Source organism: Oreochromis niloticus, linkage group LG8, assembly GCF_001858045.2.
Source record: "Oreochromis niloticus isolate F11D_XX linkage group LG8, O_niloticus_UMD_NMBU, whole genome shotgun sequence".
Lineage (NCBI taxonomy): Eukaryota > Metazoa > Chordata > Actinopteri > Cichliformes > Cichlidae > Oreochromis > Oreochromis niloticus.
The window spans coordinates 10,470,837-10,496,065 of record NC_031973.2 but is presented as its reverse complement, the minus strand read 5'-3'; the positions used below and the strand labels follow the sequence as shown (position 1 = coordinate 10,496,065).

The 25,229-nt window shown below is 41.3% G+C and overlaps 1 protein-coding gene across 1 annotated transcript in view; it reads left to right on the top strand.

The window, feature by feature from the left end:
- LOC100708510 (protein phosphatase 1B) overlaps nucleotides 1–23,236 on the top strand; it is a 28,657-nt gene extending 5,421 nt beyond the window's left edge. The window contains 6 exon segments of the mRNA XM_003441759.5: nucleotides 11,538–12,380; nucleotides 14,878–14,995; nucleotides 15,740–15,851; nucleotides 17,925–17,982; nucleotides 20,189–20,291; nucleotides 20,294–23,236. Of these exon segments, the coding sequence (XP_003441807.2) occupies nucleotides 11,550–12,380; nucleotides 14,878–14,995; nucleotides 15,740–15,851; nucleotides 17,925–17,982; nucleotides 20,189–20,291; nucleotides 20,294–20,517 (1,446 nt within the window). The 5' untranslated portion in view covers nucleotides 11,538–11,549 and the 3' untranslated portion in view covers nucleotides 20,518–23,236.
- The last annotated feature ends 1,993 nt before the right edge of the window (nucleotides 23,237–25,229 follow it).

Below are 25,229 nucleotides of genomic sequence, written 5' to 3'. Positions count from 1 at the left end.
GATCTTGGCTTGTAAAGTCATGCTTAAGCTTGGTCCTAATGTGGACCTGCCCAGATCTCAACAACTGTGACAGGCATGATACGTCCATGAAACAAAATGTTACAGGCTGTATTTGTTTCTAGCTTGCTCATTATGATTCTCTGCCTGAGTAATAATATGGTGTTTTCTTCGTTTTCATAGCTTGTGTGTGCATGCGCGTGCATGTGTGTGGTTTTCTTTGTTACATTTCTCTTCTTCCTTCTAGTTTATGTTCCATTTCCTGCACTTTGAGACTTGACTTGGTAGCATCTTTGAAGGTAGATAATCTCTGTGTTGGTTTGTAGGTCATCCATCATGCTTTAAGGAGTCTGCAGTCAAGACTGTAGATGAAGGCAATATCTTGGGCACAATTTTGTTTGCTGCCATCTCAAGTCTAAATATTCATTTAGTTACCGAATAAAAATGGTATTTTTGACTTGGTGTAAAATTGCATTGGCCTGCAGTTTTTAATGGAGCTTAGATATTTTACTTTATTATACTTACTTAAATTTCAGAGTGGATTTTTTAGATTATTGAGATATGTTTTGTTTTAGTGTATTAATTTAGGTGGATGCAATTCTGCATATTTATGCAATTTGTTTTTTAGTTTTTAAGATACTACATTAAAAAAAAAACAAAAAACCATTTAAGCGCTATAACCAAATTTCTCCAGTCTGGGACATTTTTATCTTAACTTATCTTTCATCCATGTGTAAGGAACCATCAGGTCAATTTAAAACAGATTGCCCAGATTTGTAAATTAAGATGTAATTTGGATATAAATGCATCCAAGAATAAAACATTTTACTGATAACTTGATAACAATTTGCAGTTAAACACCCCCCCCCCCCCCAAAAACCCCAAACCTTGTCAACATACAAATAGAAGCAAATTTAAAATATCTATAATTCTGCCATCTTGCTACATTAGATCTGCTGCTAGCTGATATTGTCCTGTGGGGATGTAAAGAGAACTAGACCCAGCTGACTGGACCATAGATCGACTCATTGTCATAATATCAAATATAGCATTTTGCCTCAGGATGAGATTGATATCTAATCTAATAGTCCTTTTGCACTAGTTTCTTCTCGGGTTGGCTTGGTCGTTTTTGTTTTTTTCCTTTTTTACTACTTTTTGTACTTTTTTTTTTAAACTACCTACTTGGCAAGCATTCTGATGCAAAAATGTGCCGAATCATCAGAGTGTCTCCTTCACTAAAATCAAAAATGACATTTTTGAAACTCGGCAATGAGGGTAATAGCTACACAAAAAACAACACCATGGTCCCAGAGTCTGACAAAAAGCCATACATCATGCAGTAGGTATTCCATCGACTCGACGTCCTCCTTTGTTGTGGCATTCATATGGCATACAAATGACATCACAGGACCTTCTGCCATGTTGCTATAATGACTCCACACACATTAGGTGGTAGTCAGTTCCAATGGAAAACAACGGAAACGTTCGAGTCTAGCCGGATCGGTACTATTGAAAAAGGGCTATAAGTACTGGATTGGTGCTTTCCTTTTAGTTTTATTCTTTCTGTGGTTCCTTCCTCAGATTTTATGAGTCTTGTTAACTATTAGGCTGTGATTTTGTGGTGTGCGGTGGTAGACTGCCCTTGGCCCATTTCCATGCTCTTGTCTTGAAGGATTGCAGAAACCTGTTAGTTTGACTATAGTTTTTTGTAACACCTGCTTTCTTTGAAAGCACTTTGACAGTGTAAAATGTTACCTGTGAGCTTTGTACACCAAAGTTATTTTTGCTGTCATTCAGGAGGCATAAAGCCCCTCTCTGAAGCAATCTGCTGCAGATTAGTGCACAAAGGGCAGATGAACAAAAGTTGGATATGTGAACCTTTTGTTCTGTGTGTAATAAAAGAAATTTAAAGCTTAAAAATGCCTTCAGCACAGGCCTTTGGTAAGAGTATCAGATAAGATAAACAAGACTGATATAAACATGTAACCTTATGTTCAGGGGTGTGAGTAGATATAACGTAAAGGTGTGGCCAGTACTGTTGCCCCGGACCACTTAGACAACAGGAGCTGTTTCCCTATTCGGGGTATGCTTGCTTCAAAGTCCGTAACTCAAGACTGAATACGTCCCAGCAGTTTGACTAGGCTGTCCCGTACCAGAGGCTCCTCCAAATGCAGCTGTGAAATTTGACCCGCCGTATCCTCCGCAGTCCTCACTTACTATCCCACAGTCCTCCCTGAACTGTTAGTTTAATGGTGCTTTCACATGGCTCCCTTTCACTATGTAAATATGGAGGAATATCACAAGATCGAGTTATATTTATCAGTAATTTTCCTTTTGGTGGTCATCAGTTCAACATGTGGATTGAAAGATACATGAAAGTGTAAATGCTGTAAGATAAACATATTATTCTTGCTAGCTCCTTTTATGCTAATTATCAGAGTGGTGTAAAAACTCAGTACTCTACTATTGTGTTTGCTGATCCTTCATTAGCTTAATATTTTTTGAATAAGGTAAATATATTTAACATATTTAAATGAATGCACAGTTTGCGTAAGACTCTGGCGGCCATATATGCTCACAAGACAAGCCAGGTAAAGCCCAAATGGACCCCTTCTTCCCCTCATAGCCAGTGACGCTCTTCACAACTTCAGTGAGAGAATAAAGTAAGATGACCCTTAGGAGGGCAGTACTGTGAAGCAGAATTAGAGATTGGTTTGGTTCGTTTGTTACCACCCATCTTATGTTGCAGAATTAACCTGCTTTGAAGCAATTTACACTACAGATTAGAGGTCAGCATGCAGGAAATCACCGCCTGCTGACTTTTCTGGAAAATAGTGTCACTATTCCTGGAAGATCACGTGGACCTCAGTTGGCAGATATTTTTTTTTTTTCTTTTTCTAACTGAGCATCCATATGAAATAGATTCATTATGTCTTTTTATTTTTTCTCCTTCTGCCTGCTAGCAGTTTGAAAACAATTTTCTTGTTCTGAGCCTTAACATCAGTAGCTAAAACCTTGATATAAATTTGAAATTATTTATTTGTTCTTTATTTGTTCTCACACTGTTTAACACCATCAGGATTGCAGCTGAACAACTATAGTTGAAACTGTCTTGCATATGATAACAAAACATTGACGTCAGGGATGTTAAATGATAAATGTAACAACATATTTAATCAATGAGTTATCTTAATATAAAAAAAAACAAGCGCAAATTCAACAGTATGTCTCGCTTTCTCTACGGGATACACTGCTGTAGTACATGAAGGAAATCTGTCAGCATGACCTTTGGGCTTAAGTCGTAAGAAGTAAATGTGTAAAATACAGAAATCTGTTACTTAATTACTTTGGAGTATAAATGGCCATTGAGAAGGTCTTGCTGTACAAGTTGTACAACAAGCTGAAAATACATTTGAAAGTCCCAAATTAATGTCGTCCTTCACATTATCCTAAACCATTCAATGGGGCAGATTGGAGTCTCTGTTGGGGTAATTCTGGCCCCTGGGCCTTAGGTTTGACACCCCTGATCAAAGTCTATGTAGGTTCTCAGTCATCAAGGTCGTGGTAGTCCAAGGAGTTTGGAAAAGAAAGCAACTGGACTTTTTGTGAACTTTTAGTAAGTTTGTTTGAACTTAAAAATGTATAGATGGATTTAAAAACTAAAAGAAAATTTGTAATAGTAGTTACATCTTCACATTAGAACCATGTCAGTGATAATTCTGTAAACTTTTACTGTTGGTACTTTTCGCTGCTTTGATTCCAGGGTTTGGATAGACTTTATTAGAACCCATAGTGTTTTTCTTATCACACACACGACATTACCTATCTTACCGTTCTTCCTTTGCTGCCAGAACCTGTATACTCCCAGCACTGGCTCTTTCACGTGAAACTGTGCGTTAAATTATGAAGTGAGTAACTTTTGTTTGACAGCTTGGTGGGGCTGTAAGTGAACTCAGATAAGGAAAAGGTATTCAGAGTATGCTGAACTTGTATAATAGTACAGGCACCAAGAAAAAACAGGGAAGTTATTTGTGGGAATACCAATCATTTAAATGTATGTTTGTTTTTTCAAAGTTGATGTTAGCAAATAATAGTAATGTTAAGATAATGCGCTAGCTTGAATTTAGTCTCTCTTAGTGGTACTATTGCATTTGCGCTGAGGCTTGTGCATGTGCATACATGCAAACTGAGGCTTACACATGCTAATTTAAATAAATGAGGAAGTAATGCAAATATGACAATAGGGCTGCCACGATTAGTCGACTAGTCACGATTACGTCGACTATTAAAATCGTCGACGACTAATTTAATAGTCGACGCGTCGTTTGAAGCTTTGTAAGATCCCAAAAGACGCAGGAATAAGTAGTAGTATTTAAGAGTGTAATAACGGACTGAAACAGAAGATGGCAGCACTGCATGTACAAGGATGCCAGCTGCCGTTAAACCCCGAAGAAGAAGAAACTGTGTTCCAGAATTCATAGCGCGGCCCAGCGCAGTTGTCAACAATGGCGGCAGCTAGTTAGTTTTAATATTACAATTATTATTCTTTCTGGGTCACAAAATAAACGTTTAACATATTTTCAGGTGTACATTTTACGTCCAATGGATGCATGATCTGATTAGTCGACTAATCGCAAAAATAATCGGTGACTAGTCGACTATCAAAATAATCGTTTGTGGCAGCCCTATATGACAATCAGTTTGTTAAGTATCCAGCACAGAGACTTCAACTCCACCATCTTGGACCTCACAGCGGGTAATGATTGTTCCTGTTCTGCTCATCAACTTCAGGATAGCAGCATCATGTCTTCAACTGCACTAGGTTCTGGCTAAAGTGAGTGCTCACAGTGGATTTTGAGAGCAATTAAGATGGTGGAGTTGAAGTCTAAGTGCTGGATCAGAGATTCAAGACAGCTAAATGATACAGAAGACTGCCACAACAGCAAACTGACCTACCTGGCAGTAAGGAAATGCTATACTTTAAGAACCGTCAGTGGAAAGATTGAACTTTCAAAACTATATCGGTTTTAAGGCCATTGTGTAAATAAAATAAAATAAAAATATACTTGGGTGGCCATCAATATACCTGAGTGGTAAGTGTATATTTGGAAAAGACTGCTCGCTGCCTCCTTCAGTCTGTGTCCTGTTTGTTTGCTAGGCAGCCACTTTGTTCTGTGGCTTTGCTCTTCACAGAAGTTAAATATAACGGTTTGTTATATTTTGTAAATGTCAAGAAAGTTTATAAACAGCACCTTGGAAAAACTTGTCAATGAAACAAAGCTTATGCTTTCCAGCCGCAGTATAAAGCCCCCAAGGCCTGGGCTATTGGTAATCCCCAGGCAACTGACTAACTGGCTGTGTCCTCTTTAACCATCTTAAAAGTAATCCATTATTGTGCTCTCTATAAAAAAAAACACTGTTATTTATCAAGGCGGGAACACATGTCAATTTGTATTACTCAACAAAAATTGGATGTTGGAAATACTGAGTTTTTCCTTACAAAACAAAAAGAATTTAAAAAAAAAAACCCCACCAGGACTGATTTTAAACAGCCATTTTTGAAGTGGGGTTGAAGTTATTCAAGTTTAAAATGCGTAGACTTCTGTTAAGTCAGGTAACACAGGTTTCTTAGCCTTGAGAGTCACTCCCAAAAGACCGGTTTTGAGCCAAGGTAAACCTTTTATAGACGAGAAGCAGTGTAAAGGTCTTAAAGTTTCTGGAGCAAATGAAATGTCTTAAATCTTCTTCTTATTAACATGTAAAGTTGTAAACAACCTTCACACACATTTATATAAATCAGTCAAATTAGGCGAAATCCAGTGAGTTATAGTGTATATATGGATAATGCTGAAACCTGTGAGCGACTCTTACTGAACAGGATAGCTGTTTTGTATGAATGTGGCTGCTCTGAGCGCAGCATTTGGACTCTCTGCAGCATTATGTAATCCCGACCTTCCACTTCCCTTTTCAAAGCCAGTGGTTTTTGGCAGGCGTGTGTTTCAGCATCGGGGGTGACTGTTTCGACCTGTGGTTACTGTATGGGCAATAGCAGTTTTAAGGGGGGGTTAAGTGGTTGAGAGTTCCTAGTTTCAGTCTGATTTCATAGTCCAGATATTTCCCAGCTTTTCTCTCCTCTGTGTACGTGTTTTTTGCCAGCAGTTTATTAACAGCCATCGTCAGCCAGAGATACCTCATCATATCTGCATGTGTTCTTGCAGTCTGCATGTCTCCTTTCAGGGCTGGCTGCTGCAACTGCTTTAATGGATGGATGATGCAACTCCCCTCTCTTCTCTCTACCAAGCAGCTGAGAGTGTGTGTGTGTTTCTTTTAGACAGAGAAAGACATAGAGAGGGGGATGTCGCTGAATGAAGCCTAGGCTGGATGTTTGCACTGCAGGGTGGGTGGTTGCTAGGCAATAGCAGTGTGTTTGTTTTATTTTTAGAGAGAATCACTGTGGGTGAACATAACACGTTTGTCCCTTTCTCATAGCACGTCTAAGTGCTTTTTCTTAACATACAATACATTAAAATACAGGCTACACAAGAGTGGAAAACATGAGCTTAATTTAGAAAATCTAGTTGTCATAATCACGTAGCAAGAAAGCAGTTTAAAAAATGTCAATGGCATGGTTCAACTCCTCACCCTGGTCATGAAATCTAAACCATCCTGGCGTATTTATAGAGCATCTTTTTCTCGCACATAGACTATGACACTGCACGCATGCGCAGAGCAGACACACACACACATACGTGAAACCAGCTGTAGTCACTCCTTGCACGTATCAACCTTTTTTGGGCACATGGCCGTCACGCCGTGTGTCTTTGTGTGTGTGTGTGCGTGCGAGTGTGCGAACTCATGTGGGAAGTAACACCCAGTGAAAAGTCAATATGTAGTCAAGGCTCTTTTGATTTTTATAGCTTTTCATTGATTTCGAGATCTCATGAGTGTAACACCAACCATGCGTTTTGTGAATCACCCCATACTGTAGCAGTTGCTCACATTTAGGTCTGAATTGATTCATGTGTAGAGAAAATACCAGAGAAAAGTAAAAGGGAGGTTTTGGAGACTGTAGTGGGTATCATGATCTAGCCAAATAATATATGTAATATTAAGATTAGTGTCAGGTCAGGCTGCTTAAAGTGTCAGACTTTAAAGGGCTGATACTTAAGCACCAATTTTCATATTGGTATCCCAGCTACCATAGGGCGAGAGGCAGGGTACACCCTGGACAGGTCACCAATCTGATGATTTTTGAGTATGTTTTTATTTTTAGACTAGTCCTGGTCGCGGAACACTGGACCAGCTCTTTATCCTCTCAAGGATACTTGAGGGTGCATGGGAGTTTGCCCAACCAGTCTACATGTGTTTTGTGGACCTGGAGAAGGCATTCGACCGTGTCCCTCGGGGTGTCCTGTGGGAGGTGTTGCGGGAGTATGGGGTGTCTGGCCCATTGCTACGGGCCATTCAATCCCTATACAACCGTTGCAAGAGTTTGGTTCGCATTGCCGGCAATAAGTCGGACTCGTTCCCGGTGGGTGATGGGCTCCGCCAGGGCTGCCCTTTGTCACCGGTTCTGTTCATAATTTTTATGGACAGGATTTCTAGGCGCAGCCAAGTGGCGGAGGGCTTTCGCTTCGGTGGCCTCAGAATCTCATCTCTGCTTTTTGCGGATGATGTGGTTCTGTTGGCTTCATCAGGTGAGGGCCTCCAGCTCGCACTGGAACGGTTCGCAGCCGAGTGTGAAGCAGCGGGAATGAGGATCAGCACCTACAAATCTGAGGCCATGGTTCTCAGCCGGAAAAGGGTGGAGTGCCCACTCCGGGTCGGGGATGAGTTCCTGCCCCAAGTGGAGGAGTTCAAGTATCTCGGGGTCTTGTTCGCGAGTGATGGGAGAAGGGAGCCGGAGATCGACAGATGGATTGGTGCTGCGGCTGCAGTGATGCGGATGCTGCACCGGTCCGTCGTGGTGAAGAGGGAGCTGAGTGTAAAAGCGAAGCTCTCAATTTACCGGTCGATCTACGTCCCTACCCTCACCTATGGCCACGAGCTGTGGGTAGTGACCGAAAGAACGAGATCGCGGATACAAGCGGCAGAAATGAGCTTCCTCCGAAGGGTGGCTGGCCTCTCCCTTAGAGATAGGGTGAGAAGTTCGGCCATCCGGGAGGGGCTCAGAGTAGAGCCGCTGCTCCTCCACATCGAAAGGAGCCAGTTGAGGTGGTTCGGGCATCTGACAAGGATGCCTCCTGGGCGCCTCCTGGGTGAGGTGTTCCGGGCATGTCCCACCGGGAGGAGGCCCCGGGGCAGACCCAGGACACGCTGGAGAGATTATATCTCTCGGCTGGCCTGGGAACGCCTTGGTGTTCCCCCGGATAAGCTGGAGGAGGTGGCTGGGGAGAGGGAGGTCTGGGCTTCTCTGCTTAGGCTGCTGCCCCCGCGACCCGGCCTTGGATAAAGCGGATGAAGATGGATGGATGGATGGATGGATGGACTAGTCAGCTATTGTTTCCTTGTCTGCATTAAATAATTTGTAAATTAGTTGCTAGAAACATTCCTAATTTCAACATTAGAGGTCAAAACTTATCCAGCTTTTTTAGTCTCAATAGCAATGCTTTTACCTTGGATTTGGCCTTTGGCCAGTACTGAGTGCTGCGTCAGTAGTTAATTGGCTTTATTCCTAGTTATGATGACGACATGGGGATCATTAGGAAGGCTTTACCTAAATATTGTTTAGTAAATGGACAGAAAAACAAAAATAGTGTTTATTTAACAACTTTATTTGCACTTTCAGCTTAATGTGAGAGTCTCTCTTGGGTCTTGCTGTCATTTGCAGTTATACAAGTTTTTCTTCCCTTCCTTTTGCCCTTTAGGTAAGTGTGTAAGTGTGTGTACTTATTTGACCTTCCCACACACAAACACCGAACAGTTATGTCAGTTATGTTGACATTTCACTACATTACTAGAGATTTGGGGTGTATTAATTCTTCACAACTGTCTTTTGGGTCATGCTTATTTTTTTTTTTAACAGTCAGCAAAAAATAAAACAAAATAAGAAGAAAAAAATAAGCTTTTTACCAGAGTTAGGTCTGATGACTTTTTCGTGAACATGGACATTTAAGTAGGGACAAACAGCTGTTTGTCTGGTGATTTGGATCTTGGTTTCAGAAGGGTTACAGCCCTACTCTAAGTGCAGTAAAATCTTTGAAAGACATGTCTTCAGCATAACATTATAATGCAGCTTTCCCATTATTTCCAACTCACTTAATCATTCTTTGCCATTAAATCACCATTAAGATAGAAGTACTGCAATGTAGCAAACCTCAAATAACTGCTGACCCTTTGTGGTGGCTTCTCTCGTGCTCTGTCATTTACCTTTATAGGTAGTAAACTAGTAAAAGATAGATTAGCAAAATATAGACATCAAATGAATCTGCTGTTTTCACAGCTGGTGTGCTAACAGTATAGGGTTTTCCATCAGATAAGTTGAGCCTGACTCAGCTGTTGCAAAAAACCACCACACAATGTCCTTGGCAAGGTACAGAGATGACAAAAGCTTGTACATTCCCAGTAAATTTCTTTCTAATGAGCATTCCTACAGTTTTCCTGCATTTGTTGCATCAAAAGATAGCATTATTGCTAACTTTCCACAGCAGTAAAATCCCTCCTGATGACATAAACGTCTTTCCTATCTTGGCATCCAAGACATCGTGGATACACAGGGCCTTGAAATGTTAAGAACTAATGACGTCTGCCTGCCTGACGCCACTGGCTTTAATAATTAAAAGGCTGATTGTGATTAACTCATGGACAAAGAGGTTCTGCGGTTCTTTTTAAGTGAACAAGGTTTATGTTGAGGAAAAGACCAAACAAGACTCAAAGTGAGATTTAATTCAGGTCTTGGCAGCAGAGAATCTATGCCCTACTGATTCAGTAATGCCACTCCATTTCCCGACAACAAGTTAACTAATGGTATTAGTTACTGTGTGTTCAGAGTGAAAGAGGCTCTGTGTGCTGGGTGAAGCTTCCACAGTATAATCCTCGACTCTGTGGTTCCTCCTCAGCTATCTTTGTCTTGTCAGGATCTCTGGCTCTCACCCTCCATTGAGTAATTAAAAGCGCTCAGTACTCACGGCATGATGCAGCCTACTGAACTACTGACATCAAAAACCGGTGATTTAGAGAGATTTATAGTACAAAGCACGTTATTATGCACTTTAGAATGTTGTGTATTTTTTCTTATAGATCTGCCAAAGTTGTGATCTGTAAACTGAAAATGGCTTTTTATCAAACGTGTACAATAAGGTTTATAAATGCAGTCATTAATTGTTTATGTCAGTATTGCTGTTTTTTAAGTATAGTCTGAATAATTCTGGATTATTACATTTTACAACGTGGGAGTTCAAGTTTAGAATTTGAAGGTCTTCATGTCAGTTCTAATGTATAGTTTTTTTGGTCAGTACGTGCAGTTATTCATATATGATAACATGCATCAAGTTCATGAGTTTATCAGTGCAGAGGGTTTCCCACTCAACTGGATTACAGTTAGTTCCATATATCTTTGAACACTGACTCAAGTTTTTCTTTTTGTTGTTACCCGTTTACTGAAACATGTTCCAGTTATGTACACGGACACAATGTTTAGACTCTCAGCTTTCATTTGAGGGTAGGGTATCTACATTCAAATTGGATTATGGGTTTAGGAGTTTCAGCCAGCAAATGGTTTACTTTTAAACCCCCAAAATAAATGGATTGTGTTAAATAAAAAAAATGCTTTAGTTCCTCACATTTTTATGCAATCTTTTTCTTCAACCCTCTGAATTAAAACTGAAAGTCTGCACTCGACTGCATCTGAGTTGTTTTATTTAAAATTCATTGTGGTAATGCACAGAACCAAAATTAGACAAAAGTTGTCTCTGTCAAAATAATTATTTTCACAGGGTGCACACGTGTGCCAGTGCTTTCTTAAGTTAATTATCTATAACAACAATTCATCATCTTATTCTTCTTTTAGCTTGCTATAGTGTTCACCACAGCTGATCATCTGCCTCCATCTGGGCAGGTATGGTTATTTTGATTCACATGTTAATTTGGAGAAGGTCTTAGCGCCCTGGCTGATGTAGCCATCTTGATTTATTCAAGCTACCTCGTGAGATCGAGGTAGATGATCCGCTAAACAGCCAAATGAAGATGAAATGGTCTATCCAATCAATAAACATTATGGAGAAGACATTCACTGATATTGAGAACTACCACAATGGTAGCCTGGTCAGTCTGTCATTAGGGAAACAGAAAACTGGAAGGATGAGTGGAATGTTCACTATACAGAAAAATGATAGAATTACTTGGAATAACATACCTTGGTGGTTGCCTATAGTAAAGTCTATGTGTGGAACCACTGGCTATAGGTCTAACTCAAAAACTTAGAAAGTTGGTGTTTATGTTGTGGTTATTGACTTTGCGCATGAGATGCTAGTTTCTTTGTCTTTGCTGTTTATAGTGTCATGTTTCTTTACTGAGTTGCCTTCTTCTCTTCCACTCTCTAGCTATAGGCAGCAATGGGTGCATTCCTGGACAAGCCGAAGACGGAGAAACACAGTGCCCACGGTGAGGGCAATGGGCTGCGTTACGGCCTGAGCTCCATGCAAGGCTGGAGGGTGGAAATGGAGGACGCCCACACAGCTGTGGTGGGCCTTCCCCATGGACTCACCGACTGGTCTTTCTTTGCTGTCTACGATGGCCACGCTGGCTCCCGGGTGGCCAACTACTGTTCTGGTCACCTGCTGGAGCACATCTTGTCAGGAGGGGCTGAATTTGCTTCAGGACCCAGCTCCGTGGAAGGCGTGAAAGACGGCATCCGCTCTGGCTTCCTGAACATTGACGAGTATATGCGCAGCTTCTCTGACCTGCGGCAGGGCCTGGACCGCAGCGGATCAACAGCAGTATGCGTGTTGCTCAGCCCGACCCACCTCTACTTCATTAACTGCGGTGACTCACGGGCTGTGCTTAGTCGAGACAGCAAGGTGGGCTTCTCCACCCAAGACCACAAGCCCTGCAACCCACGTGAAAAAGAGCGCATCCAGAATGCTGGCGGCTCAGTCATGATCCAGAGGGTAAACGGTTCCCTGGCTGTGTCCCGGGCTCTGGGGGACTACGACTACAAATGTGTGGATGGTAAGGGCCCCACGGAGCAGCTGGTGAGCCCCGAGCCAGAGGTATGTGTGTTGGAGCGGGTAGCCGAAGGAGACGAGTTTATAGTCCTGGCGTGCGATGGGATCTGGGATGTCATGTCCAACGAGGAGCTGTGTGAGTTTGTCCACTCACGACTTCTGGTGTGTGACGACCTTGAAAAGGTCTGTAACTCAGTGGTGGACACCTGCTTGCATAAGGTGAGTTGTTTCTCATATACAGTGTACATTTAAGGTGAAACTCTGCAGAAACAGAGCTGTTTTGACTAGTTTTACTGATAGGATTATGATTTTAAATGCAAAATTTAACTTTAACATATTTCCATGGGGCAGAGCTGTATCGCAGTTACAAATAGGGATGCAACGATACCAATTTTTTCAAACCAATCCGATACCGATACTTGGATCTGAGTACTTGCCGATACCGGGTACAAAAACCGATACTTCTACCACACACAAGTTAAACTTAACCAGTAGTAAAGAAACGACCCCAGACAACTCTTTAACACAAACGAAACGTTTACTGAACGTAAGGGCAGAGACAAATACTGTACAACACATCCCTTTTTTAAACTCAAATGATATTCCAATTCCTTAACCAAATGAAATACACTGTATAAATGAAATAATTCCCTTTCAAATTATATTAAACAACCCAACTTATGTTATCACCTTTTGGTAAGTGACTCACTAATATACACTCCAAAACACGTTATATAAATCCACTAAACATACAATATTCACACATGGGCCCCACACACACTCACATTCACACTTGTTGAAGGCCTGTTTGCTGCTCACGCCGGACGATGGAGAAAAATCCTCTTCTCCCCAGTAAGAGCACAAAAGTCTGACTTACAGTTCCGTTGCTCGGTAGGTCGCCATTCACCAGTCCCACACTAAATCCACTCCCTGCGGACCCGATGCTGTCTCTGCTACAGCGCGTTAGCCCGTCACTGTCCAGCTCTCCGACAGTCCTGCCTCCGTGGCGCAACCAAGCAGTCTGGGCTAGCCTTTAGCCTCGGCGGTCATGGCTGGAAACACAGTTTTCCACGGTGGTGCGACCGTTGAAACAAAAAGTCACTTCACCCACACTCTGTTGCGAAGCTCTCACACGGTTAGCTTTCTAGTCACACACTCTTTTGTGCTAGTTAACCTCAGTAAAACTAGCCGAGTCTCTCACTTTGGTTCAGCTAACCTCGTGCATCTCTCCATGCCGTTCTCTTCTGTGAACTGTGAACACCTTATGTGGCGTTCAAGTCCATGGGAATTATGAGTATCTACTACCAAATTCCCATCTGGGCTACATTAGTATCGGTTCATGGTATCGGTTGACTTTTACGAGTACGAGTACGCACACATTTTACAGTATCGGCCCCGATACCCGATACCAGTATCGGGATCGGTGCATCCCTAGTTACAAATGTCTGAAAGATTACTTGTTGCATGCAAACCAAAGATAGCTTGGTAAATTTGTAGGTTATAATCTGTTTAGAAGACTGATTTGCTCTGGTGGGAAAGTATTTGAAGACTATTTACTCTAGTATACCAAATGTCAGACCAGATCTGGTTATTAGAGTTAATCCAAAAGCAGATTTTAATTCTATTTCTGGTGGTGTCAGACAGACACGCATCTTAAACAATACTGTTTGAAAAATGGAGACTGAATCCAACTGCAGCTGGTTGTCCTTAGTGACTCAGTGAGCTCAGTGTAGCAGCACATGAAGGAGTTTCCACTAGCTGTAGACTCCAGTTAAAGTGGCCCTCCGGCTTATGCTGGATCTCCAGAGCAGAAAAAGGACTACTGTTGGAATCTCATCTTGCAATCTTAGACAATCTGATAAGGGATTATACAATAATAATGACGTTGATGATATAAAAAACTTCTGACTGATTGGGAAACAGAAGACCAGGTCTGGGTTAGCAGCGACTGAACTTTCAAAATATGAGTGAACGATTGTCCAGTAGTATATGGATGGTGTTGTGCCCCTGATGGATTTATAGCTAAATTAGTTGTCAGAAACACTTGGACAGCAGTTCATATGCCTGGGCACCTCGCCCAAGTGAAGTGTATTTGTGGGAAACGGCTGCCACTTTTCTAAATCGAAATCTGATGCCATGTAGAATTACCAAATATAGTATATTAAAGTAAAACATGGACAACGGCAGCCTAGTGTAACAAAAATATTACAAATCTAAATATTTAAAATGCTTTACGTCTCACAGTGAAAGACAAGGTGATGAATAATGCACTGGTGCTTTAAATTCTCTCATTATCCATTGGCCCTCTCAGCTATCGATTGAAGATAAAGCAGGAATGGCTTTAGCAGAATCTATTAGACTATTACACTATGTGCATCACTTATTTTGTGTCTTGGGTACTCCAAGAACCAGTGAGTGCACAGAGCCTTGGTTATTTTTACCTTGCTGTACGAGTTATCTCAAGTAACAGCCACACGCTGCTATAAATTTCCTCCACTGCCACGGCTTTTTGTGATGTATGATACATTGTACACTTACAGAACGTTACTGTGACCAATTGGAGTTTTACAAGGTAATCACAAGGTGCCTACCCATTTGGTTAAAGGCCAAGGAACTGTGTGTGTCCTATAAATGCCAATTAATATAGTGTTTTACACTGGCCCTCCAGCTAAAGAAACGCATTCTTCATTCTCTCTCTCCAATCTTCGCTCTCCAGGGGAGCAGGGACAATATGAGTGTGGTGCTGGTGTGTTTCTCCGCGGCTCCCAAGATCTCAGAGGAGGCTGTGAAGAAGGAAGAGGAATTGGATAAATACTTGGAAACCCGTGTTGAGGGTCAGCATTCTGAACACACACAAACACACCTGCAAACTGTGACTGTATGATTTTGGATTTGCAATCATTCTTATTTTGCCTTTAAGTACATCCCTTTTCTTTACTTTTATCTTTCAATAAAAGCCAAAATTCACTCACCACCAGGCTGTGAAAAGTTTAGTTTGCTTATTCAGTTTTTCCCCCCAATTTCTAATTAAAGTTCAAGGTTATGCACTAAAACAAAAAACAATTTGCTAAGTTTGCAAGCTCAGTAAAACAACTTTCTCTAAAACAAACATAATAACACAATTTAGAATATGTACTGTATTTATTATTGTGTTCAACAGCACAGTCTTTATACTGTGGTTAAAAAAAGAAACATTACTATTTATCCGTCAGCATCTTTCTTGTTTTGCAAATACACTAAGTATTTAAAATGTCACGTCTGATATGTTGCGGTTGAAACTTGTGGTTGGCTTTTGTGAAGTGTTTAGTCATAGTTCAGCCTGTTTCTAAAGGTTAGGTGAAACACACAAGGCCGGATTCAGTGCTTAGGTGCTGTCTATATAACTTCGACATAATAAGTCTTTTTTAGGTAGTACAAATATTTGAAGTCTTCTACTGTTCCGCAGCAGAAGGCAAGCAGGGGTTTATCTGATTTACTATGGGTTCATTCTCAGCCTTTGTAGAGAAAGATGGTGGTTAAATTCTAAAAATGGTGTATTTCTGTATTATAGCTCTTGTCATCTTTCCATTTGTCTGTAGAGCTTATGGGAAACTGTGGAGAGGCTGGAGTCCCTGACCTGGTATCTGTCCTAAGGAGCATTGCCTCAGAGAACATCCCCAACCTTCCCCCTGGTGGAGGCCTGGCCAGCAAGTAAATATACAACAAAATCTACTTTTTATACACTTAAAACTTGTATGTAGTTATTGTTATGAGGCTTGAAAATTTGAATAGATTCATTACATAGAAATTTATCGCCAGAATGTTAACACTGTGCGATGAACTACAAGTTGAATCCTTCACTCACAAGTCACCAAAACCAGCTTTGTTTGCATAGCACATTTCTTATCGCAGTTATGAAGGGCATTAAGTAAAGGGTTATGCTTTGGAGTGCCATTGGTGAAATGTTATCAGAACGAGTGTATAGCTGGGATGGATGGATTGCCAAAGCTTTTCCGATCCTCTGTCTTCTCATTGAATTCTTATCCTGAATGGTTAGATCTGATCTCTGCATATTTCTGGTACTTTGTGATTACTGGTATTTTGATGTAAAATCAAAACCTAACCACGTATAACTGAATTTAACAGAGACCTGTTCACAGAACTTGTGAGCAGTCCTATGACTGCTTTTTTACCTTCTCGCTAGTATATAGCTAAGGCATGCAGCTTAAAATGTCTGTTGATGTAAAGCTATTAAATATAGCTATTAAAGTGCATCAGATTAACTCTTAAATCAAAGTAATGATATATTCGAATACCTGCACCATCACACATCATGCAGGTAAAAACAAAACAAACAAGTTTTTATATACATGGCACAGTAACAGAAACTTTATTAACACAAGAGTCAGACAGCTCTGACAGAAAATAAGGTTTTGTATTCTTATTTTGCACATTCTACTGGTTAATGTTAAACACAGGTTTAGAAGGTGGAATAGTTTTTACCCTTCAGCCAGAAAGGCTCATGAGGTATTGTCGTCGCCTCGACAGGCGGAGTGAACACCCAAGCTTGTGAATGCAATAACTTGGGAATGAGGAGTGTAAGATTTTCAAATTATTACCATTAAAAATCTCTCTTGGAGTTCGAATCTCGGTGACCTCAACCTCAAGCCAGAGGTCAGGTTGTCTGAAAATGTTGTAAATGCGACAATAACTCAAGAACGAGGCAGCGTAGGATTTCTAATTCATCCAATAGGTGCAGCTACAAGAAATTTCAGACAAGTTAAATTCCCAGTAACCTTGACCTCAAGGTTAGAGGTCAGTCCCCTAGGATTTTCAAATATATACCATAAGTGGCAGTAGTTTTTATAATGCAGCGCTTCACAGAATCACGCCACCTGATATATTCAAAGATGCCATTTATCCACACAAAATTCCCAACAATTTGTAACTGAAGACTCCGCCTTTACGTCAAAAACGCAACAATTCTTATTATTTAACTGCTCATTGGTCTAAAGTGACCCTCGATTTGTGTCGTTAAACACAGAGATAAAACCTGTGCTTACATTGTATTACTTTAGTAGGTTGAATACGCACTCCCTCATCACGCCTGCTCATTTCTGACCCACTAATTCACGCTGTCGATGGATGGTGTTAGTCATTATTGAAATAAATTGGCTGCGTCTTTGTTTATGAACTAGCACCTTGTTAGCAGAGCATCTCATGCTAATTTGCCCCATCTTGCAAATCTGGCCCTTTGGGTTTATAAGCAGTCAATCTGTTTGATGTGTTTTTAGCAACATGTCTTACTAGGAGAGCATTAGATGTATATTATGACCCATAAGTTAAAATAGTCTGGGTTGATTAAAGATGTGAAAAGTTTTGATTTTTTTTTCATCAAATTCAAAAGTGTATATGTTGTTTATGTTTGGGATTTATCCAGTTATACAAGAAAAGCCTTTCAGGATTTGATGACGATAAAACACTGAGAAACGCAAGTGTCTGCATCCTTTAGTTGCATGCACAACAACCTGGGATAAACATGTTGTTTAAAACGCCAACACATGCAGAAAACACTCACAACATTAACTGACTGCACACATGAATGAAGAGATTACAGAGTGTCATATGCATGAATGGTGGATTCTCGAAAATTGACAAAGTCGCTTTTAGCTCCATTAAGTCCTCAATCAATATACATTTACTGAGACCGAACAGAAGCTGCATTATGTCGGGGCTGTTTGTCTCCTCTAAGCAGGAAGCTATGTGTTGTTTGTGTGTTTGCAGGCGGAGTGTGATCGAGGCGGTGTACAATAGGCTGAACCCTCACAGAGAAGAAGAAGGGGTGAGTTAACCTCTCTCTGAACTCTTCCCCGCCCTTCACCTCTTCAGCCTTTCACCCTGCCTCAACATAACCTCATAAACAAACACCAGCCCAGACAAGGACACTCTTTCTGTGTGCCGCTGTATGTATGTGTGAGAGCGAGAGAAAATGAATGTGATATAAGTGTGAAAGAGGGCGGAGGATAGAATAAACGGAATAACCTTGACAGGTTCAGGGAGCCTCAGTTGACTGCATTCCACGTTGAAAAGCACTGAAGCTCCAAGCGTGTGTTTCTATTTCACATTTATCATCGAAACGGGATGTATAGTAAGACCTCAATAAACCTGTTGAACCCCTCAGCAGTGAGCGCATATTATTTAAACCATTGACTTCATATAGTTAATCCTTGAAATGCTTGAAAAATGCATCTGTTTTTTTGTGTTTGGAAACCTAGCAGCAGAAAATCATTCAAAAGAACATGCTAGCTTTATTTGTTACATTAAATATTTACTTTGTATTACTGATAAACTCGGTAGTCACAGCTTATTTAAGGTGGATTCTCGTTCATCTGTTTCATATACTCGGTGTGTGCACTTAAATAAATGTTTGGAGGACATTTAAAAAAAGTTTTATTCACCTCATCGGGAAGCCATACTTCTGCAAAGCACTGAGTGATTAGATCTAGAAAGATATTTGAACCCAGATTTGTTTTTGATACTTTCTTAAACTTCAAGATGAGGTCTTCAATTGGATATTTATTTGTGAACATGCTGCCTGAAATGTGCAGTTTTTGATCTTTCTCACAATGTTAATAAATCCCTGCAATAAATTCATAGATCAAAATCCAAAATTCTAATTTCTTTTAAGCTAGGCCCAGCCTCACATCTTGTAAAAATATAATTCAAATCTGTGTGTAAATTTTGCAGAAATCCTCCCAACAGACGTATCGATCCCAGAGAGGCCTTTGGCTTCCTTACTGTTTTCTGTCTCATATCTTTTTGACTATGTGGAAATCAATGTAAATAAAAAATAAGATTAGAGATATTATTCTTCTGTTACATAGAACGGGTATGCACACTGCTTACGAAAACAATGTCAGGATCATCTGTGCTTTAATTACCCAATAATTAAAGTACCCATGCTGCATTGTGTTCGCTGTGATTTGTCTAAGAAATCTCAAGCCAAAGATTATGTAAATTAAGTTGAATTAGATGTTAACACTCCCCTGGCATCATGATTCTGCTCAAAAATACTGATTTGTGTATTCAAACACATTTATATGGATGTGATCCAAAGGTTCTTTAAAAAAAAAGTAAAACCCACTTCAGATTTAAGTTGTCATTTTTTAAGTTTGGTTCATTTTGCACCTTTGACCACAATGATTTGGTCAGATAGGGACTCCCACAAGGCCATCTAATCAGGACAGCACAAACTTTTTTTGTTTTGGTTTGTTTGTTTGTTTTTGTTAAGGGCAGAGTCACAGATTTTTTTTCTTAGCACCTTCTATAAATAAATGTTTAAATGTTGTCGCACACAATCAAATTAAATCATACAAGTGGGATGTTTGCAGTGTAGTTTAAAATGTGTAACACCGCACCGTCACTATTAAGAGATAAATAAAAAGAAATGGTATGAAGTATTTACAGCTGCAAATAATATAACAGCAACCGGAAAAAGACATGAGTTTTAAACTTCAGCACTCTGTTTATACTGCAGGAAATGGATATGTTAGAGCAGAGAATCCCACATCCAGCGTCTTTAAAGGAAGGCTGCAGGCGTTTTTACAAACATCTTCATTCTGAAGACGAGATCAGTGTCAGGTCTTGAACGGCCCACCAGGGTGAATGTGAAGAAGTGTGTGCATAAATGCATGGGTGTATTTGTTGTATTAATGTCAGTGGAGTCTAGCCTTGCAGGCTCTTTTCTTTGGGCTTGTGGGTACTGATGAATTCCCCCTCCCCTTGTTACACTACACAGCAAATATCACAAAGGACTGTTGGTCAGAGGGTCAGAGGTAGCGTTTGCATGGGCCTGTTCGTCTGGTGCAAGTATGTCTCTTGATGCTGTGATGCTGATGTGTGGTAGATGTCTGTGTGTGTGTGATGTGCCGCTGATTGTAAGGTGATGTGTGTGTGTGTGTGTGTGTATATATAAATACATATGTGTGCTGGTGTGTGTTTGACAATGGAGCGTGCCTGCAGAGTCTGACCCTGGCGTGTCACCTCAGGCCTGTGCGGGGGGAGAGGAGGAGGAGGAGAGTGAGGAGGGAGGTGGCAGCACGGCAGCTCATCTGCTGGAGGCTCTTCGGCAGTTCCGCATGCACCACCGGGGCAGTACCGCTCGGTGTTGGAGGAGTCCCTGGCTACCTACCATCTGCGGGGGGAGAGCGCTATTGAGAGAGCAGGGGAGAGAAGGAGGACGACCGACGACTGTGACAACCAGGACGAACCCGCCTCCCCTCCCTCTCCCCCTTCGCCCCCGCCCTCACCCGCCATTGCAGAGCTGGAGGCCAGCCAAGACGAGCCCATCCCAAAGTCTGATCCCTCTTCTGACTGACCACCTGCCTGTATACCCACCCACCCTCTCATCCATCCTATCCCAGAGCTCTAGTGAGATGTGCTATGACCTCTCCTCCTCTGTCCTTCATCGCAGAACTTGAATGGCCACATCGGCCACGTCCAGCTTTGTATTTGAATAATTCATTAGGAACAACAAAAGGGCTTTTCTGTCCATTCAAGTTCTGTATCTGAGACATACATATATATATATATATATATATACACACCTTAGATGTGGACTCTTTGATTTTTCTTCCTTTTTGTTTCTTCTGACCACTTTGGCTTGGATTCCCAAACTTGAACTTGATCACAGAAGCAGATTGTTTCCCATGAAAATTAGTTAATAAAAATATAACAAGCAAAAGTGGCTAGTGAAGCCAAAGTGAACATTGCACTCTATGGCCGACATTTATCAGTATTTGCTTCTGGCTGACCCCACCCTCAACCCCACCCTTAAGCCTCATCCCCACACTCAAGCCTCACCCCCCCACACCTTCATACAGTGGAGGAACTGACAAAGAAAACACGAGGAGACATTCTGAACTGCAGCTGTGCAACGTTTTGCACTGTCTCCAGGCCTACTCCATCTACAGACTCAGAACACACTCTTCTTGTGTTTTTGTATGTGTGTTTATGTGTGCGTGTCTGCATGAGTTTGACTGACCGAGCAAAAGCCCAGTAATCACTACTGAAATGTGTGTTTCTGATTGCTTGCATTACTTGACAGTTACACAGTCCATCAGCTGCTCAGCGATGGTAGGTTGTTCAAACCAGTCTGGGTGCAAATTAAATCTTTGCAGCTTCCACATGATTACATAAAAAAATAATAAATTGCTTGATACTGTTATTGGTGGGGTAGAGTGCGGTGGGGGTGTAAATGTTCAGACTCAGGCTCTTTGAATACTAGAAAGCAAAGCTATATAGTGGATAAAATTTTGATGCCAGAGCGACAATTATAGTTCTCCCTAAAAGTCTTTAGTCATGCACTGAGGTTTTTTTGTTTTTGTTTGTTTTGTTTTGTTTTCACAGCAACATGCGCATAGCTACATTATCTTAAAATGCTAAGCACTACATTGTACAATGGTGACCTACATTTGTACTAACAGCTGTTTGATTGGATGGCGTGTTCACAGCTTAGCACTAGTATTTCAAACTGGAAACATGGGCCTTACTAACAGAACGTTAGCATTAATTAATTAGTATAACCTGTGGACCCATAGACTGTATATAAAAGATGGACGTAGTTCCAGGTCTGGAAAGTAAAGTATGTAGAAGTGCCATAAACCTGGATTCCTTCTAATTCCCAGCAGGGGAGAGCATTCCAAAAAAATTTCCTGTTCTATACATTTGAAAATGCACTCCTGCTTATTGCTATATGACTCCGTGGAGGCTTTATGGTCTCAGTTTGTAGTTTCAAATTATATGTAAAACAAAATTATGCTCATTTTGTAAGTTTTGGTCCCAATTAGGGTAAAAAATGTGGATAAACCAGCCTATGCTTTACGGTGGGTCTAGCTTCTCGCTGCTGTAATCCAGTTTGAATACAAAAAAAGTAAAAATTCTCACTAACCAACGGGCGAGATAATGGTGGCTCCCACTATCTTTTGTTTACAGTCTATGTTGCAAACCTATTGTTGGCAGTTTTACCAAAGCTGCTATTCTGACAAAGTGCATCGATCAGTGAAAGGCAAACTGTAAAAACTGGTAACTGCTGATAAGATTAGGACGTGGGGGACATTGGGACTCCTCTGCTTTGATTACATCAGTTCTGTCAGTCTAAAGGTAGCACTCCATGTGGGATGGCGACCACAAGTATTCCTGCCTTCTCGATCTTACCTTACAAAAGTGATACGTATACATATTGGTGGGACGGCTGATGTTGTACTGTTAACCTTAAATGACACGTGTGGTGAATTACATTCGCACTACATTTGATATGTTTCATGTGCGATGGCTCTCTGTCTGTAATCAGTTCAAGGTATTATTAATAATCAAGGTTTCCAAGAGTCCTTTGTAGCTTTTGTTTAAAAACCCCCACATTGCAGCATATATTCCTCACAGGTTGTGCCATTGCCTGTACAGAACGACTCAATCTTAAACACTTACCTCGATGTAAAAGATTTATTGAAACTGACTGCTTGACCTGCAGAGTTTATTCTTATTCAGGTAGATGGAGGTTATTGTGAGTCTGTACAAGCCCTGTATTCTGGTAATGCATGCGCTGCACTTACCTTTTCAATATCTAAAGCACTTAACTATCAGAGGGGGGGTAATGCTAAACGGTGTACGTGCGTGTGTGTGCTCGCACCTGTATGTATGAGCTGTATTTCTATGATTTCTATGTGGTTGTGTGGAACAGGTTAGTTCTGCAAATGAACAAATAAAAAGGATTTGAGGTATAATGCAATGATTTGTGTCAAGTGTGTCTCACTGTAAACTAACTGTATGTATTTATGTCTTGGGGTTTTTTTTTCTTTCTATTTTTCGTTTAGGACCTGTACCAAATCAGTCATCTTGCAGATCAGGGGTTGTCATAAGGAGTTCAAAGTTCACATTTTTCCATTCAGAAGTGATTGTTTGTCATGATTTAGCATTCCAATCCCAATGCAACATGGTGACATTTGATACAGGACTGTTCCCTGACACTTTTAGTAGACCTTTGCTCCGTTTATTGTGTTGTGTATGTGTAGGCTGTGAAGTATTCGGAAACTGCTGAAGCTTCCTTGCTCTCCTCTGTCAGCTGTTAGCTCGAGCCTTGACCTCGTCTCGGCTGCTTGAAGACATTTTAAAGAGTCGTCTCCTTTAAAACAAAAGCAGCTCTCAGGTTTGAAAACTCAAACTGAGCGAGGAGCGAGAGGAAGCCATGTAGACTATAGGGACTCCATTCTCTCCATTCCTCCCCTGTTTTTCAGTCTGACAGCTGGCCTCGTGATTCTCCGCAAGGTGAGTCATCAGAGGTTCTGGTTGTGCAGGGGAATATAACGGCTTTCCACCATTAGCCATTTAATTTGAATATATTAAAAAAAGGGGGGGGGACAGTGAGGTTGAAAGTTTGCCATTATTTAAGGCTTCTGGAGCAGTTTAATTACTACATACAATGATAGACTTGGCAATAACGATTCTGGCACACCTCTCTTCCTTTTCTTTCCTCACCCAGAATGCCGGTGACCTGGATGACCCTTGGTAGCTGCGGCAAGAAACCCCGTCTCCTCCTGGTGATCCGTGCGTCCACTCGGGGAGGAGTGTCTCTCCATTGCGCCATGTCTTTCTCCACTAAAAGAGGACACGTGGTGTGTGCTGGAGCGCGTGAGTGTGCGTATGTTGGTTGTGTGTGTGCGCGCGTGTCTGTGTCTGTGTGTTTGCAGCAGTGGGACAAAGACGATGACGAAGACAACTACTACACACACGCATACTGCTTTAAACCTGGAGGAAAAACCTGAATCACTTCTCTGAAAAAAATATTTTATGAACTGAAGCATTGTGATGGTAGAGATGATTTTTACCATTGAGGTGTTTTTGTTTTTCTTTTCTTTTCTTGAATGTTGATGCCTGACTTCACAATGACATGAGGACCTATCGTGTGTGTGTGTGTGGTGTGTATGCGAGAGAGTTTGTGTGTGAGAGTGTTTCGAGGAGGGCCAAGAGGAGACAAATGGTGGATAAAGACTTTGTATGTAATTCTTCGTCTCCTGGACTTTTTTTTTGTGCTCCTAGGTCTGATAAACACCTAACACATTTGCTTCTTCCCTCTTAAAAGACACACACACACACACACACACACACACACACACACACACACACACACACACACACACACACTCTCTATCTCACACAGACACTCTAAACCATAAACCCCCCCACACCCCCTCCCCACTTCCACCTGTGCACGTATGTGATGTGCCACCTTCGCAGGGCACTGCATGAGGACTTTGGTTCTACATGTACAGCTACGTGGTTTTTCTAATCGACCAGGATGGACAGCCATTGGTTGAGACGGACTAAACCTGAGGGACCTCTGGACACTGATAGGCTCCTGAGGTTTGAAAAGCAGAGATGATTTGGATTTTATTTTTCTTGTTGCTGTTAGGTTGATGACAATGATAATCATGATGGGAAAATGGGAGGTTATCACTGAAGAGCCGCGGGCAAGTTGGACTCATGGCGTCGCGGTTGGTGGTTTGGATTGGGTGGGGGAGAAGGGGTGGAGGCAGTTCAGTAGTCTCCTCTGTCTTCCTCCCCACCATGACGGTTGGAGGTGCACATGACAGCAGACTGTCCTTTTTTTTTTTTTTTTCCTTTGTTTTGGATGTTGTCCATGAGGTTACTAGCTGCTCGCTGTGTAGAGTGAGTGAACTCCCTGTTTTAACCCTGTTCTTGGTTCTCAGACTGCATTGGTAATGTTTGTATTGCTGTTGTTTGATTGCACTCACATTTGATTACAGAAAGCGTCTATATATGAAATAAAATACCTGCCAAGGATCCTGTGGTGGCTGCGTGAATCACTAACTGAAGTCACTTCACTTTGAGTCTTGAGTTGTGTGTAGAAATAACATTTGTGTAGCGCCAGAGTAAAACTAGTATGTAGGAAGTGGTTTGAGAGAAAATGCTGAATTTGTCAGAGCTGGACATTCGTGCTTAAAACTGTAAAATTAGAGAAATGGGGAAGCTAAAGAAAGCATTGCACAAAATGCTGTTGTCCTTTTAAATAAC